This window comes from Cimex lectularius, unplaced genomic scaffold (genome assembly GCF_000648675.2).
Source record: "Cimex lectularius strain Harlan isolate CLEC.00 unplaced genomic scaffold, Clec_2.1 scaffold252, whole genome shotgun sequence".
Taxonomy (NCBI): domain Eukaryota; kingdom Metazoa; phylum Arthropoda; class Insecta; order Hemiptera; family Cimicidae; genus Cimex; species Cimex lectularius.
In genome coordinates this window covers 404,287-419,962 of record NW_019392777.1, presented here as the reverse complement: position 1 = coordinate 419,962, position 15,676 = coordinate 404,287, and the positions used below count along the sequence as shown (strand labels likewise).

General features: G+C 37.8%; 2 protein-coding genes and 1 long non-coding RNA gene across 8 annotated transcripts in view; 1 reads left to right on the top strand and 2 right to left on the bottom strand.

The window, feature by feature from the left end:
• Positions 1-4,224: 4,224 nt before the first annotated feature.
• LOC106670770 lies at positions 4,225-5,749 on the bottom strand. Its single transcript, XR_001341124.2, has 2 exons — positions 5,498-5,749; positions 4,225-4,502 (listed from the first exon to the last, which is right to left on the bottom strand). It is a non-coding gene; the product is annotated as an uncharacterized LOC106670770 (long non-coding RNA).
• Positions 5,750-5,815: 66 nt separating this feature from the next.
• LOC106670769 (U2 small nuclear ribonucleoprotein A') lies at positions 5,816-10,504 on the top strand. Its single transcript, XM_014401358.2, has 5 exons — positions 5,816-6,185; positions 7,679-7,826; positions 8,205-8,560; positions 8,641-8,760; positions 10,355-10,504. The coding sequence occupies exons 1-5, from the start codon at positions 6,104-6,106 to the stop codon at positions 10,423-10,425; spliced, it is 777 nt and encodes a 258-aa protein (XP_014256844.1). The 5' UTR covers positions 5,816-6,103; the 3' UTR covers positions 10,426-10,504.
• Positions 10,505-14,659: 4,155 nt separating this feature from the next.
• The window catches only part of LOC106670767 (5'-AMP-activated protein kinase subunit gamma-2), a 30,263-nt gene continuing 29,246 nt past the window's right edge, over positions 14,660-15,676 (bottom strand). For all 6 annotated transcript variants that reach the window (XM_014401352.2, XM_014401350.2, XM_014401355.2 and 3 more), the window contains 3 exons: positions 15,096-15,242; positions 14,937-15,030; positions 14,660-14,869 (listed from right to left, as the gene is read on the bottom strand). In XM_014401352.2, coding sequence (XP_014256838.1) covers positions 14,694-14,869; positions 14,937-15,030; positions 15,096-15,242 — 417 coding nt within the window. In that variant the 3' untranslated portion in view covers positions 14,660-14,693. The remainder of the gene's footprint in view (positions 14,870-14,936; positions 15,031-15,095; positions 15,243-15,676) is intronic.

Genomic DNA, 15,676 nt, shown 5'->3' with positions numbered 1-15,676 from the left:
GTACTACCAGTGGTTTATTTGAAATTATGGAAATTTTGTATAAGTATATAGAGATTTCTCATTTTTAGACTTTCGAAGATGATCAACTTTTTTTTTGTTCTCTAACATTTCTTTTATATTCCAGGGGGATTTTGTGGTAATGATTCCACCTCAGACAAAATGGTGGAGGCGCAAGTATGTCTAATACATCTAATTGATCACAACAAAGGTACGTTGATGGTATAGATGTGTCCTATACATAATCGACATAGTATGACCTCATCGCAGGGAAGTTTGGAAGAATGTTACCCAATGTTTAACAGTCTCTTTTATATTTCGTAATTAGTTGGAAGTGGTTTGTTTCCATTGATTTTCCCAATTTTCAATTAATTTAAGTTTGAAAGTGGACTTTATATCTTCAAGATTTATTGAAACTGAGATGATGGGATTGTTCTGTGCAGCTTTCGCCGCGTTGTCAGCTAACTCATTTCCCTTAATCCCGACATGACTTGATGTCCAAACGAAGAAAACAGAAGAGCCGTTCAGAGATATTTTAGGTTTTGCCAAATATTCTTAACTAATGGAGTTTAGGAGTGTTCTGAATCACTTGAAGTCATCCTAGGAACCCAGACTTCTCCTCCTCTACAAACAGAGCCGAGAGTGCTCACCGAGCAGGAACTATTGGGCAAGGAGACATCTCCTCCTCTCTCAAAAGAATACCCTACATGAAGGAAATGAGAATAGCCCAGGTGAACATCTATCACACTAAAGCTGCCTCGGCAGTAATAGCTAGGATGTTCACAGCACATCTATGGGCAATTCTCATCCAGGAACCCTGGCAATGGAAAGGACAAATTAGTGGTTTGTCCTGCAAAGACGATAAGGGTGTATGTGGAATTTCAGACAGGAATATTATATTATGCATGTATATTAATTAGGAAAAACACTAATTATCTTTGTCTTTCAGAATTCATGACTAGAAACTTAGTTCCCATCAAGGTGGAGATACCAACCGATGGGAAGAAACTGGAAGCAATGGTAGCATCGGCGTACTTCTCAGGAGAGGAGGACCACCCTCCCACCGACGAGCTACGAAGACTAGCCAGCTACTGCGGCAAGAAGAACCTCCCCACTGGTGGGATGCGATGCCAACGCACACCATCAAATTTGGGGAAGCACCAACAACAACAAACGAGGTGAGTCGCTCATAGAATTTTTGGTGAAGGAAAAATTAAAAATACTTAATATAGGATCAACCCCTACCTTTGTCACCAAAGTGAGACGAGAAGTATTGGGCATTACCATTTGCAGCCAAGCCCTACATAAAGTGATAAAAAATTGGAGGGTTTTGGGTGAAGAGTTGATGTCAGACCAAAAATAATAAGGTTTGTCATTGAATCAGATAGGACAGACCCTACACCATTTAGGAACCCCCGAAACAGATTGGGCAAGGTTCACTGAAATGGTAAGACATAGTCTAAACCATGCAACAGTGAATAGAGTACCAAAAGCCTGCAATGAAGTGAAACTTACAGTTATGGAATTCACAGGGAATATAGTTGATGCATATGAGTCAAGCTGCCCTGTGAAGGTCCCAAAAAGTAGACAAGAACCACTTTGGTGGAATGCAGAACTGGGCAAACTAAGGAAAGAAACCAGGAAAGCATTTAACAAATCTAAAATAGCAAGTAACTGGGGAGAATACAAAAAGTTACTTACTTCATACAACCATGCCATCGGCAGGGCGAAAAGAGAAAATTTTCGCAAATTCTACGGAGAAATCTCGACAGTATCTACAGCAGCTAGACTGCAAGGGCACTAGCAAAGGACAGAATAGATATAAACAGTGCCCTAAGGAACATAGAAGGTATACAGAAGATACAAAACAAAAAGCAATGCTCCTTCTAAGTAACATTTTCCAGGCAGTACCTATGACATCCCCCTGGAATATGTGAGAGTAGAAAATCCCAAGAAAGAAAACTGGAAGAAAGCAGCTGGAATAGTCATAGAGAAGAAGATCCTCTGGGCGATTAACACTTTCAGCCCATACAAAGCACCGGGAACGGATGGGATTTTTTTCATCCTGGTACAAAAAGGAATAGATGATTCTATACTACTCCAACATTGATGCGATTATATAGAAGTAGTTTAGCACTAGGTAGGGCAAAGGTAGTGTTCATACCGAAAGTGGGAAAAAGAGACCCTACACTACCTAAATCCGACAGACCAATCAGCTTAACATCCTTTCTATTAAAAACCATTGAAAAGCTGATAGACAACCATATAAGAACAACAGCACTGTCAGCATGCAGAGCAGAAAGATCAACAGAAACTGCACTGTACCAGCTAACCAGTGACCTAAAGGAAACATTGGAAATAAAGGAAATAACAATCTGCGCGTTCCTCGACATTGAGGGAGCCTTCAACAATGCATCTCATGCATCAATGAAGGTCTCCCTAGGGAAAAAACACGTAGACCAACCACATCCAGATGGATTGGAGAAATGCTAAGAACTAGAATAGCTGAAACAAATATAGGAACAGACACTATAGAAGTTAGCACAACCAAGGGATGTCCTCAAGGAGGGATACTGTCATCTCTTCTATGGAGCCTAACAGTTGATAAACTGCTCGAGAGTTAAAATGTCAGGGATATGCAGACGACATAGTCCTGACTGCCAGGGGAAAATTCGAGGAAACTCTCTGTGATATAATCCAAGAGGGACTAAAAATCACAAAAGAATGGTGTAAAACCGCTGACTTAGGAATCAACCCTAATAAAACAACTAGTCGCTTTTACACGGAAAAGGACACTTGATCACATGAGGCAAATAACACTCAATAACACCGTGATAGAAATAAAAAAAAGAAGTCAAATATCTAAGCATCACACTAGATAAAACACTAACATTTAAGAAACACATCGGCTCTACCATCACGAAGGCATCACAAGCTTTGATGGTGTGCAGAAGAATAGTAGGAAGGAACTGGGGATGCAGACCGAAAACCCTGCTATGGATGTACACCATGATAGTAAGACCTTATTTACATACAGAGCTATAGCCTGGGCTGATAAAACAGAACAAGTAACTAAAAGAAAAGAACTCAAAAATATAGGCTTGCAAGCATCTGCATAACGGGAGCAATGAGAATATGTCCTACAATTAGCATGGAAAAAGTACTGGAATTAATCCCTCAACACCACATGGTAATAAGGGCAGCACAGAAAACCATCATCAATTTTACCAAAGAGAAACCTCCAATAGGAATAAAACTGAAATGGAGAGATAGCAACAAACTATGGAAAGACCATCCATATTACATATTCATGGCCCCAAGAGACGACATGTTTGAATTTAACCAAAACTTCCGAATAAACCTAGGTGCCAAAAATGAATGGGAACAAGAGGGAAATACCTCTTTTAAGAATGGCACCATCCTTTGGTACACAGATGGATCTAGAACATAAGAAAGTATAGGGGCAGGAGTATTTGGACCTGGAACCAAATACTCAGAACCCATGGGAAAATACACCGTATCTTCTAAGCTGAGATTCAACCAATCGAAAGATATACCCAACTCAACCTAAGTAAAGGGTACAAAAACAAGGATATATCTATCATGTCAGATAGCCAAACATCCCCATCAAAGCACTAAGCTCAAATATCACTAGTTCAAGGATGGTGCTGAACTGCAAAACCAAACTAAACATATTAGGCATGCAGAACAAAGTCAGCCTCTGCTGGGTCCCAGGAGTAGAAGGCAACGAGAAAACGGACACCCTTGGGGGGGGAATCTCATCAGCAGCGATTTTTGATTTATGGTTGACAATGTCAAACAGAGGCAGAGTTGTCCATCAATGTTTAGAAAACATGGGAATTTCCCATCTGCATCTTCCCCCATTGTCTCCATACCTCAATCCCATTGAGCACATGTGGAATGCATTGCAGTGAAGGCTTTCCGATCACCGTCCGCAGCCAGTTGACCTGCAATAGCTGAGTGCAGGTTGCAACATTGAAATTCCTTATGAAATTATTAACAACCTTAGTAATAGTATGCCTGACAGGTGTAGAGGTTTTATTAGCTAAGAGAGGACATTATACACGGTATTAATTGTTTAAAAAAATTATTAAGTCCAATAAACAAAAAAAGTCCAACCTGGGAGGGTGAAAATTGAAATTCCAGCCGGGATTGAACATAGTCTACTCTACATAAAGATTTAAATAAAGGAAAAAAGTGATCTTAAAAAAACAAATTTATTTTTAAATATATATAAATGATTGGGTGTGAACAGGTGTGGGTTTTTTCATTTCTTCCCGGACTTTTTGATGCCACCTCCGACGAGGGGTCCCTTCTGTGCCGCTTTCGCCTTCATCTCCTGCAACGCCTTTTGCTGTTCCTTCTGTTTCTGCTTCGCAGCGACGTCTTCGTCAGTCATCTCTTTAGACTCCTTTTTCGGCGCCTTGAGCGGTTTCTTCTTCCCCCCTTCCCGGCCTGACATGGCTCTTCGGTCCTACCTGGAACTTCACACAGGTCACCGTGATAAATAAATGTAAGTCTACTCTTGAAATGTATCGATTCTAAAGTTTGAACACAGACAAGGCATGATTCTTATTTGATCAATTGTTCTTTGGCTGCCATACTCGGATGTGATCAAAAAAGGAATACACAGAAATTTTTTGCCACTTGTATGATATTAAAGTATATACAGTACCACACAGAAATTTATTTGTGTTGGCCAAACAAAGAACATGACGCCTGCTGCACAGCATATGAAAATTTTGTTTCTAAATTGCCCAACATATTTTTTCTGTTTGTTGGCCAACTGAACAACACAGAAATATATTATTACATCAGTCAAAAAAGACCGATAAAGAAATTGGTTTGTGTCAGCCATGATGGACTGCTGCACAATAAGGTGTGCAATGATTGCTTCCGCATCGGCCAAAACTGACTGTTACCCACTACACAATCTGGTTTTTTGCTTCGTTGGCCAACTGAACACAGACATTTTTTATTACAGCGATGAAAAGTGTTCGATAAATACAGAAGTGTGTTTATGCGTCGGCCATGATGGACCACTTCACAAACTACAGAAAGTTTGCTTTCGCATCAGCCAAAACTGACCATTACCCACTACACTGCTTTTTGCTTTGTTGCCCAACTGAACAACACATAAATTTCCCATTAATTATCTTATTAGTGGCTGAACATGCATGCTTATTCGTCTGCTATCATTGTTCACTGCACAAGAATGTTTGTTCATGACCAAATTGAATGCAGAAAATTTGTCATTAGCTTGGACAAAAAGTACAAACATAAAAAAACAAAAATAACAATTGTTTACGCTTTGGCCATTACTGACCACTGAGTCTTGCCAGTGGTAACAATTCTTTCTATTATTACACTTGAAAAACCACCACAAAAGGCAGGCGAAAAGTGAAAAAAATGACCCCAACTAGTGTAAAAAAAAAGAAATTTACTTTAAGCAAAATACAGAATAAATAAGCCAACATACCTATTGTCCGAGGGAGAATAAAAAAAAAACAACTAACAACTCAAGTAAGGATTTTTGAGGATTAGGGGAGAAACAACGTGCCCGGCCTCCTCACAGCGACTCCCAGTGTTACCTCCGGACTTCGAAATTCCCCGATGTCGATTTAACCGCCCTGCCTATTCTTTTACCACTTAAATTTTAATCTTTTTATATTATTATAAAAATTCTTTTTTTTAATACAAAAATGTTTGTTCGTTAAAGTAAAAAAACAGTGTAAAATGGGTAAACATGCATCAATCGATTTTTGAATCGATGTTTAATATCGATACTTTAGGGTTTGTTTGGTCTTTGGAGTTTGGATAGAAGCGCCCTCAGCCCTTAAGGACGTCGTGTGGTTTTTTTCGGTTATAGACAGCGTCTCTTACGCATTTTTTGGTAAAAAAATCTTTTATTTTCTCCGTTTACCTTCAGTTTTATCACTTTTACCCCGTACTCGATACGTTATTGCGAATACTCGGATTCGGCCGGCGGGTCTCGCTCAATTCGTAACCTTACTCGTCAGTCCTTATACCCCATCTTATTTTATTCTTAATGCTCCCGCCCCGAATAGAATAAGAATTTAAAAAAATGGTCAAATTGACCCCGGATCTAATACAGCAGGCCCTACAGTACATCAACCCGGTACGAGACAGGGAACTGGACCTGAGAGGTACGTATTATCAGTGTTAATAGTATCTTTGTATAGTTGTTATGTTAATAGTATAGTTGTTAAGATGATATAAGTTTTAAACGATGATTATCATCAATGCAGGAACATTTCTAACCACTTTGGATACGAAATGTATCATGGGACTTCATTGTACCATGATAGAAGTTTTAAACGATGATTATCATCAATGCAGGAACATTTCTAACCACTTTGGATACGAAATGTATCATGGGACTTCATCATACCACGATAGACGTTTTAAACGATGATTATCATCAATACAGGGACATTGTAACCACTTTGGATACGAAATGCATCATCGAACTTCATGTGCTATGATTTGAAGTTTGAAACGATGATCATCATCAATACAGGGTCATTTGTAACTTATTATGGTACAAAATCCATCATGGGAACTCATCGCACCATGATAAAAATTTTAAACTGATTATTTTCAATACACACGCAAGAATGGGCACTCTCAACACGACATGCAAGCATGGCACAATTATGCAGAAAACAAACACTTTGAGCCCTGAAGATGATCTCAATAAAGATCGAAACGTTGGCACGATAAAGAAAATGTTTTTTCTGAAACCTACATCACACCAGACCACATCTCACGATTTCCGAATAATCATTTTCAATACAATTTATTTTGTATTTTGTATTTGTATAAGCTCAATTTTGCACATGTACATACATACAGACATTTGCCGAGTTGATACTGTTTGCTTCTCGTAGTCCACAGGCAATTCCAGCTTGTGCTATTTACAGTGAATTGCCAGCAGACCCGAGAATTAACCACCCCATGTGGTCAGCTGGGGTCAGACCTCGGTCTTATCCATCCAGCCACCGATGTTGGCCTCTGGTGCTATCAACAGGTCAATATATCACCCAGCGCACGCAGTTCATCATGTTCATTCTTAAATATGTTTGCTCCTTACATACCATTCATTCAGTTAGGGTGATGGGGTATATTCTGCCATCGACCCTCACACATCACCCTGCTAATAAATGCATTCACTATCAACACAAGCTGGGTATACACAACTATTATTAATAAATGCAAAAAACAAATTGTTTTCTCCAAGAATTGGAACATGAGACCCAGATAATTGGAATTCCTACATGCTCTCTATATGGAGCCAAGGAATCGCGCCTTCAGTTGAGTGGGACACATCGAACAACCTTTCTCTGCATGCCGGACACATACACGAACTATGGCTCTAAAGTAAGCTTCTGTGTGTCAACTTCGCATGGCCTATTCTTAATCGGATGAAGATGTCCCATCTACGAGTCAGACCCTCCTAGGGCCACCCATCAACAGTGTTCTTGATATGCGAAAGTTTTTTTGTCGATCCAGCCTGTTGACACTGCCACCTTCTTTTAATCATGTTTTTTCTTGTGATCTTGGGCGTCAGAGAGCCGGAGGTTTCGATTTAAACAAAATAAAATAAATTTTCATTAATGATATTTTTTTGTGTTTCCAGGATATAAGATACCCGTTATCGAGAACCTTGGCGCATCTCTAGATCAGTTCGACACAATCGACTTTTCCGACAACGATATAAGGAAATTGGACGGTTTCCCACTTCTGAAACGGCTCAAATGTTTACTCATGAACAACAACAGGATTGTGTAAGTAATTTTTTTTTTCGTTTGGATAGTCATTACGAACCTAAGAATCGTGAATTTGCAGACGGTACACTTTTCCCCTCAGCCTTCGATCCCGTAAAACACGAACAATTTATGTAACGTCGGAATCGTAGAACGTAAATGATTGATTTTCCCACATAGTATTATCATTTTATTATACTTTACAAGTGTTATTGTAAATTTATGGTTTTATGGAATAGTATAACTGGGTGGAGTTAACTCTTAAACTAAGATGGACGGGTTTTCATTTTGTCTACTCGTAAATTCACTGCATATATTGGTTTCAGTATTTTAAGTAGATTTGCATATATTTTAACTTTTTTTAAACTAATATTGTTTATTTTTAATAATTGTTTTTAGAAGGATCGGTGATAATTTGGGCGAGACCCTCCCGAACCTTGAGTCACTCATCCTCACTGGTAACATGCTCCAGGAGTTGAGCGACATTGACCCGCTCACATCGCTCACGAGCCTTCGCTCTCTTAGCCTGATGCACTGCCCACTCGTTACGAAGCAGCACTACAGGCACTATGTCGCTTTCAAGCTGCCGAACCTGAGGCTACTCGACTTCAGGAAGATAAAGGAGAAGGAAAGGGAAGAGGCAAACAGCTTTTTCAAGAGCAAAGTCGGCCGAGCACTGCAACGCGAGTTCGTCAAAAAGACAAAGACTTTCGTACCGGGCGGGAACTTGGCTAAGGAGAAGAAAACCTACTCGGGTGAGTATCGATTCTTATGAGTTCAAGCTTTTCACCCTGTGGTTCACCTGTCTTATTTTTTTATGTATATTTTGTTTCAGGACCAACCAAGGCTGAAGTGGCACAAATCAGAGCGGCTATTGCGAGGGCAACTTCGCTCGAGGAGGTCGAACGGCTGAATCGCATGCTTCAAAGCGGCCAGTTCAATTTTTACGATAAAGGTAACATAAAACACACCAATTAGTAAAATAAGGCCATAGTTTTTCTTTTTTATAATTCATTTTTATCTGTCGATCAAATCCTTGTTTATTCAGAGAGAGATTAAGGCACAAAGCGAACAGGTTGTCCTTAAACTGTAGCTCAAATTCAAGCTTTTGTTGCAAATATCCGACACGATAGGCAGAGACACTTGTTACTCATACAAGTGTTTCAATGAATCTGAGAGCTACGTATCTGTCAGAGTGATGTATAAACGCCCTTGCATATAGAATATAAAGCTATATAATATATGATATTTAGAATGTATATATATTTGAAATTTTCAATTTAGTAAACAGTACAATTAATTAAGGTTTCTAGTTGAGATGAAAAAAAGTTAATGGCACGAGCGGGATTCGAACCCACGATCTTTGGCTAGATATGCCGCTGCTCTACCACTTGAGCTATCGTGACCTCGATCTACTCAGACATCAACTTCCTATCTCAACCCCACCTTATGAGTTTTCCCTCCTTTTTGCCAGTTTTCAAATGTCGTGTAATCGGATTGGATTCTCGACGACAAATGAAATGGCCACGGAGAGCTTTAGTGAAGTGTACTTCATTTTTATTAATTAAATTCACTAATTTTATGGTCCGCTTTGTCTGCATAATTGGGATGTTTGAGTAAACCATATTGGGAGGTTATTAATCATACAAAGAATGTGAAATGATAGTATAAATCTATTCAAATAAAATTAAATCAGCAAAAATAAGTAAAATATTACTATTTAAAATTATTACTTAGGTTAAAACACTACTACAAAGGTTTTTGTTTATGTTTACATAAAACTAATTTTGACAGCATAATTAGGATGTTTGAGTAAACAATCTTGAGAGGTTATTAATCGTGCAAAGAATCTGAAATGTAAAATGACAGTGTAAATTTATTCAAGTTGGTATAAGTAACATATTAATTATTAATTAGGATAAAACAATATTACTAATGATTCATTGACTAGTTTTTATTAAAAAATATTTCTCAAACGGTATATTTGGTTGATTGAATAAACTGTCTTAGAAGGTTATAAATTGTATGACCCGACCGCATCTCAAGATATCTGAATAATAGTATGAAGGTGCAGTACTGTGGTGATAGAACCTCGGCTCGTTAACCCCACAGTCATGGGTTCTATTCTCACATCTCCTCTGGCCCTTTTTCAGTAAAACCCTTTATATCACCCTCTCAGAAGCCGCTTGGAGTATAGTTAGTTTGTTTTATGATCCTTTTGTAGGTGTTGAAATCACCGTCTTGGAGACAGTGCAGAAGAAGGCTACCAGTTTTGTCACTGGGCTGAATCTTCATCTTGTCGCTCTCTTGTGTAATTTGATCGATTGAATAAACCATCCTGGAGGTTACAGATTGTACGAGGAATCTTATTGAGCCGTTTGATAAAAATGCTCAGACGCGTCAATATTCCTCAGTCTAGTATTGCAGAAATTTTAAATTTAACATTGGCGATCATCACGTTTGTAACTGTATTGAGAAAAACTGTTTCATCCAAAATTTTCTTTGTTTCTTCTTATGTGATATTAACAAAAGCTTTAATTTATTTACAGCAAGAAACGGCTCGGAGGCCGAGGAGGAAGAAGTCGAAGAACAGCCGGAAAACGGTAGGATGGAAGAGTGAACGGGCGATTCGTTCAGTACTTTTTTATTTTTCTCTTGTAATATGTTTTATTATTAAAAAAAAACTTGTCTTCTGATAAGAATAGATACAAACAAAACAAAAAGAGGACGTTTTTCTTTTTTTATAAAATAAATAAAGTGTATTTTTAATTTAACAAAAAGAAAAAAAATGCCTTTTGTGGCTCGAGAAGCGATTTTTCTTTTTTTTTTCTCTGTCTTGTTCTTCCCTTTTGCTCCTGGACGATGTGATATAATGGTTTTTCTAAGCTGTTTCAGGTTGACGCTGAGCTTTTTAAAGATGATTCAATTAAAAAATATTTTTTTAAAAACTTTTATTTATTAAAAAAAATTAAAAGTTAATCTTTTTAGCAATCATCGGACGTTGTCTTTAGGGAAGTTTTTAGTTAGATTTGGCCACATACTCCAGGAACGGTTATGCTTCAGCAGTTTTCAGCTAAGCTTGAATCCACAGGTGACTGAAAATGCCATTACTGTCTGCTGCCTGATCATCCAAAACAATATTTAAAAAAAACCTTAAGGAACATTATATCTAATATAGGTAGTATAACAGCAAAATTTTAAATAATTTTAACAGCGATAATCCTTTTGATATTAAAAATTTATTTAGAGATTGTGACATGCAGTCTGGTGTGATTTAAGTTTAGAAAAACACTTTCTTTACCATACCAACTTCTTCATCACACCATCCCCTTCATACTATAATAAATGTAATATTAATAATAAACTACTAATAATAAACATAAATAACAATAAACAAAAGCCAAAGGGCTACTTCACAGAATTATTACCCTAAGCCGTGAATCTTTTCACTACTAGAACATAAAAGATATACATATTCTACATAACAATCTCTACTCTAAACACATTATTAACAACTACAACTCAACACTACATCATTTATATCAAACACAGACATGCCATTCATTTACGGCCTATCACATAAATTAAACACATTACTCTCTTCTGATAATTTTAAAACAGCCTTAAAAAACTATAAAACAATTCACACAGTTTTTTCCAAAATTAAAGATCCCACACCAGTAACAAATAAGTCTGATGTAATTTACAAAATCAATTGTTTAAATTGTCCGGCAACTTACATCGGAATTACATCCCAATATCTGGATAACAGGGAGATAACAATAATCAATATCTATGATTGCAAAAAACCCAAACAAAATTCTACAGCACTGGCTATCCACCATTTTGAACACCGACACATCAATTACAACAATCCAAAAATATTACCCACAGAACAAGACAAACATAAATGTAACTTTTTAGAAATTGTTTATATCAAAAGAGATAAACACAGCATCAATTGAACAGACACATGTAAGTAAACTCAGCTACAGCTACACTACTACCATTAGTCAAATTCAATAACATATACATAACACATAAAGCATATAATACTACATATAAAACAATTATTGCAACAGTCTAATTCTTCAACAATTTGTCTTCCTTTTCCCTAATTATCTCCGTCTATAAAATCCTAAAAGGATAATCAGGCCAAACCATTATTCATTTTTTCCCATTGTTGGCTCCTTTCACCTCAAAGAAGCCGACTCAGGAAAATGGATTTCTATCCCTACTTCCTTCAAATTCCAACGTATATAAACAAAAAACATTAATATCACACTGGCACTCACAACACAACACACAGTAAGGACATACCTACACAGAAAACAAACATTTTGAAGGCATCTTACACGTATTTGTATAATTTAACCGACTTTGTAAATCCCAGGCCCTGAAGATAATCTCAATAAAGGTCTAAATGTTGGCACTGTTGTTTTTCTAAACCTACTTCACACCAGACCGCATCTCACGATTTCCAAATAATCACTTCTATATTGTAAGAAAAATAGGACACAATTTGAAAAAGAAAAAAGTATATTGATGCAATGAAATTAAAAAAAGGTATGAGGTCCGGTTGCGATGAAGTCTGGATTCACCATGGTCCTTTATTCTGTTCCATCGGGTCACTTGTTTTTCCTGGCGTTGTCGTGTGCTCGTCCTGTGTTATAGAATCGCCAATCCAGCCTGACAACTACCGTCACTCAATTCTAGTGTACATCATCGGATAAATTCATATCTTATATGTATAATTTAAACAATGTATAAATCCCAGGACCTGAAGATGATCTTGATAAAGATAAAAATGTTGGCAAGACAAAATGTTCTCTACCATAAATCACATCCGATTACATCTCACGATCTTTAAATAATCGTTATATCGAATATAGACAACAGTATAATAGGAAAATTAAGCAAAATTGTAAATAATTTTAACAGCAATAATCCTTTTGACATTAAAAATAGTTATTATATCAGAAAGAATAGAACTTTTAAAACATGGAGTTGATTACTTAAAATTTGGAATTAAACCTCAAAATAAAATATTATATTAAACCATGTACCACTAAAGGCAAACTCCTACTGGTACACTGACGGCTCCAAAAACGACAAGGGCACGGGAGTTGGAGTCTTCGGGATAAATCCAAAGTCTGGAAAGCAATGGAACACGGTGCCAGAGAAATAAAAGGCTATGAATGCATTCCCGGGAGATAGCCATCTTCTTGGGACAGCACTAAGACCCCCACCTCATGCTAGCTGAAGACGAAGTGTTTGGAACCGCATGAAGACCCTGATGGAAGTTAGTGACTATAATGACCCAACCCTGGCATGTGGCGTAGAGGCAACGGAAAGGTTGATGTGTTGACCAAAAAGGAGGCCAACATTGACTCTGGGTCCTTAATCCAACTGCACTTAACATCCTGCCACAAAAGAGAATGTATTTTAAAATATGGATACTTAATGAGTCCAAAACCTGGTGGAACAGTACCATAGGTATGAGGCTTGCAAAGAGATTCATAGAAGGGCCATCTGTAAAACTTCAAAGGAAGGCACCTGCAACCAAATTCTGGTTGTACTCTTGACAGGGCAATGCTGCACCGGATAGGAGCAGATAGAAGAATCACCGTGCAGATACTGCCAGGAAGAGAATTTTATGTTTCTGTGAAGGTTGATGCAAGCAGGTGCAGGTTCAAGATCCTACACTGGAGCTGCTGGCAAAGCTATGGAGGCTGATTTACAACCTGAAGCTGGCCAATAAATTATAAAAAACAGTGGAGCAGAATAGATCTCAGGTCAAGGTGCAGAAAGCCTTCTGGTTGCCTCTTTTATCCCTATTAATCCACATGTGTATTTACTAGTCATAATAAACATCATTAATTGTACTTTTTTTCTAAGGTCTTTGTTGGCATGAAAAAGGTAGCACCGCGAGCAGGATTCAAACCTGCAACCTTCAGCTCGATAACTACTCAAACCACTTGAGCAATCGCGGCTTCGATCTGTTTGGACAACTTTCACATTTTACCTCTTTTTTTGCAGTATTCGGGATTCGATCTTTGGCAACTTGTGAAACGGCCACAGGGAGTTGTACTGTTATACTTTTTATGTAAGGTCTTGGTCGAGATGAAAAAGCTAGTGTCGTGAGTGGGATTCGAACCCACGACCTTCGGCCCCTCAAACCACTTGAACTATCGTGGGTTCATCTCAACCAAGACCCTAGATAAAACAAAAAACCCAGAGCCACTAACACTATAAACTATAGGTTCAAGAATGCTCCCCTGTGAAATTCCATCCTGTATCAACTGAAATCATAAAATATAGATAAATAATTTAAATTCTGTTTACATATATTATCCATGCCCGCAACAAAAGGTTGAGAAATCAATGATTATTTCGTCCCTTTTTCTCTTTATGTTTTTTCTCTTCATTTTATTATTATTATTTTTATTATTTTACAGCCAGTTTTTGTTTTTATTCTTTCCTTCCTAAAGCAGAAATGAAAACAATAATAAGCTATTTAAAATACATTTTTTTTTAAGTACACAAAAATATTCAAGTGTCTTACATAAAAAGCGTTAAAATATTTTTTTTTTCTTCTCAAGATCCACAATTTTATTTCTTTTCTTTTAAATATATATCTATATATAGAAAATAATGAACAAACAAAAATTACATTTATTTACACTTTCTTTTACCTTTCTTTTATATATATATTTCACTCTGTCATATATTTTTCTCTTTTAATAATTTTATTTTTTAATATATACGTTCTTTTCTTCAATATTTTATTTACTATATAACGGTTACTCTGAAAAATTCGTTGTCTTGTGTTGATGACAGGGGTTATTTTTTTTAAAATATTATTTTTGTTTTATTTTATGGCGGCCCTTATTCACCTCCCGAGACAGCCACCTCGCGCCAAGTCTGTGACAGCTGTGGTGTGAGGGGCGGCGTTGACTCTCTGCTCGACTCTGCGTCCTCCTCGCCTTCGAGTATCGTCTCTTCGGAGGCGATGGCCGCCAGCTCAGATATCGGCGTCATCGGTCGTGACAGGATCTCCTCGCCTGGCGGGGGGAAATAAAAAAATTATCAACTTGAAAATTTGATAGTTGTGAGACATCGTACGCTTACCGCACGGCCTGAGGACGAGATATTGCAGGAGGTCGGAGAGTGAAAGTATGCCAATCACCTTGTCCTCGTCGTCTGTCACCACCAACCTGTGAACCTGGATATCGCAAAAACGTCAAACCTCGTAAATCCATTTAGAAAAAAAGAAAAAATTTTTCAAACCTCAGCCCTGACGATTTTTTCAATTATCGAATAGAGCGTATCGTCCATGCTGCACTTGTGAACCCCTTCAAACCACTCGTTGCGGTGCTCGTTGGCCTGTTTGAGCGACACATCAAGCTTGTCGTACGTCTTTTCAGCAGCGAGATTCTTAGAAAAAAAGAAAAAAGTTTCTCATCCTCCCTGCTGTTGGCCAGGAAATTTGTCATTATCAGAGGTGATTTGTTTAGAGTAGGTCACACACCAGATACCACGATAGTTTGTGGGATAGGGCTGCATAGATATAAGTTTGGTAGAAGACGGTTGAATATGAAGCACATCGATGGTTTGTGATAAGAACAGTTTGGTTAGAGATGGTTGCACACCAGATACCATGATGGTTTGGGTTCAGAAATATTTCGTTAGAGATGGTCACACACTAGACACCACAATGGTGTTTTGATTAAGGATGATCTGGTAAGAGATGCTTATGAACCAGACAATTTGGAATGATGATGGTGTCTGTAAAGGTGGCATTCACGATCGCTCCAAGCAGTCCAAACGGAGCGACGCCGTTCCAGAAACCACGTCAATGGCAAAACTGA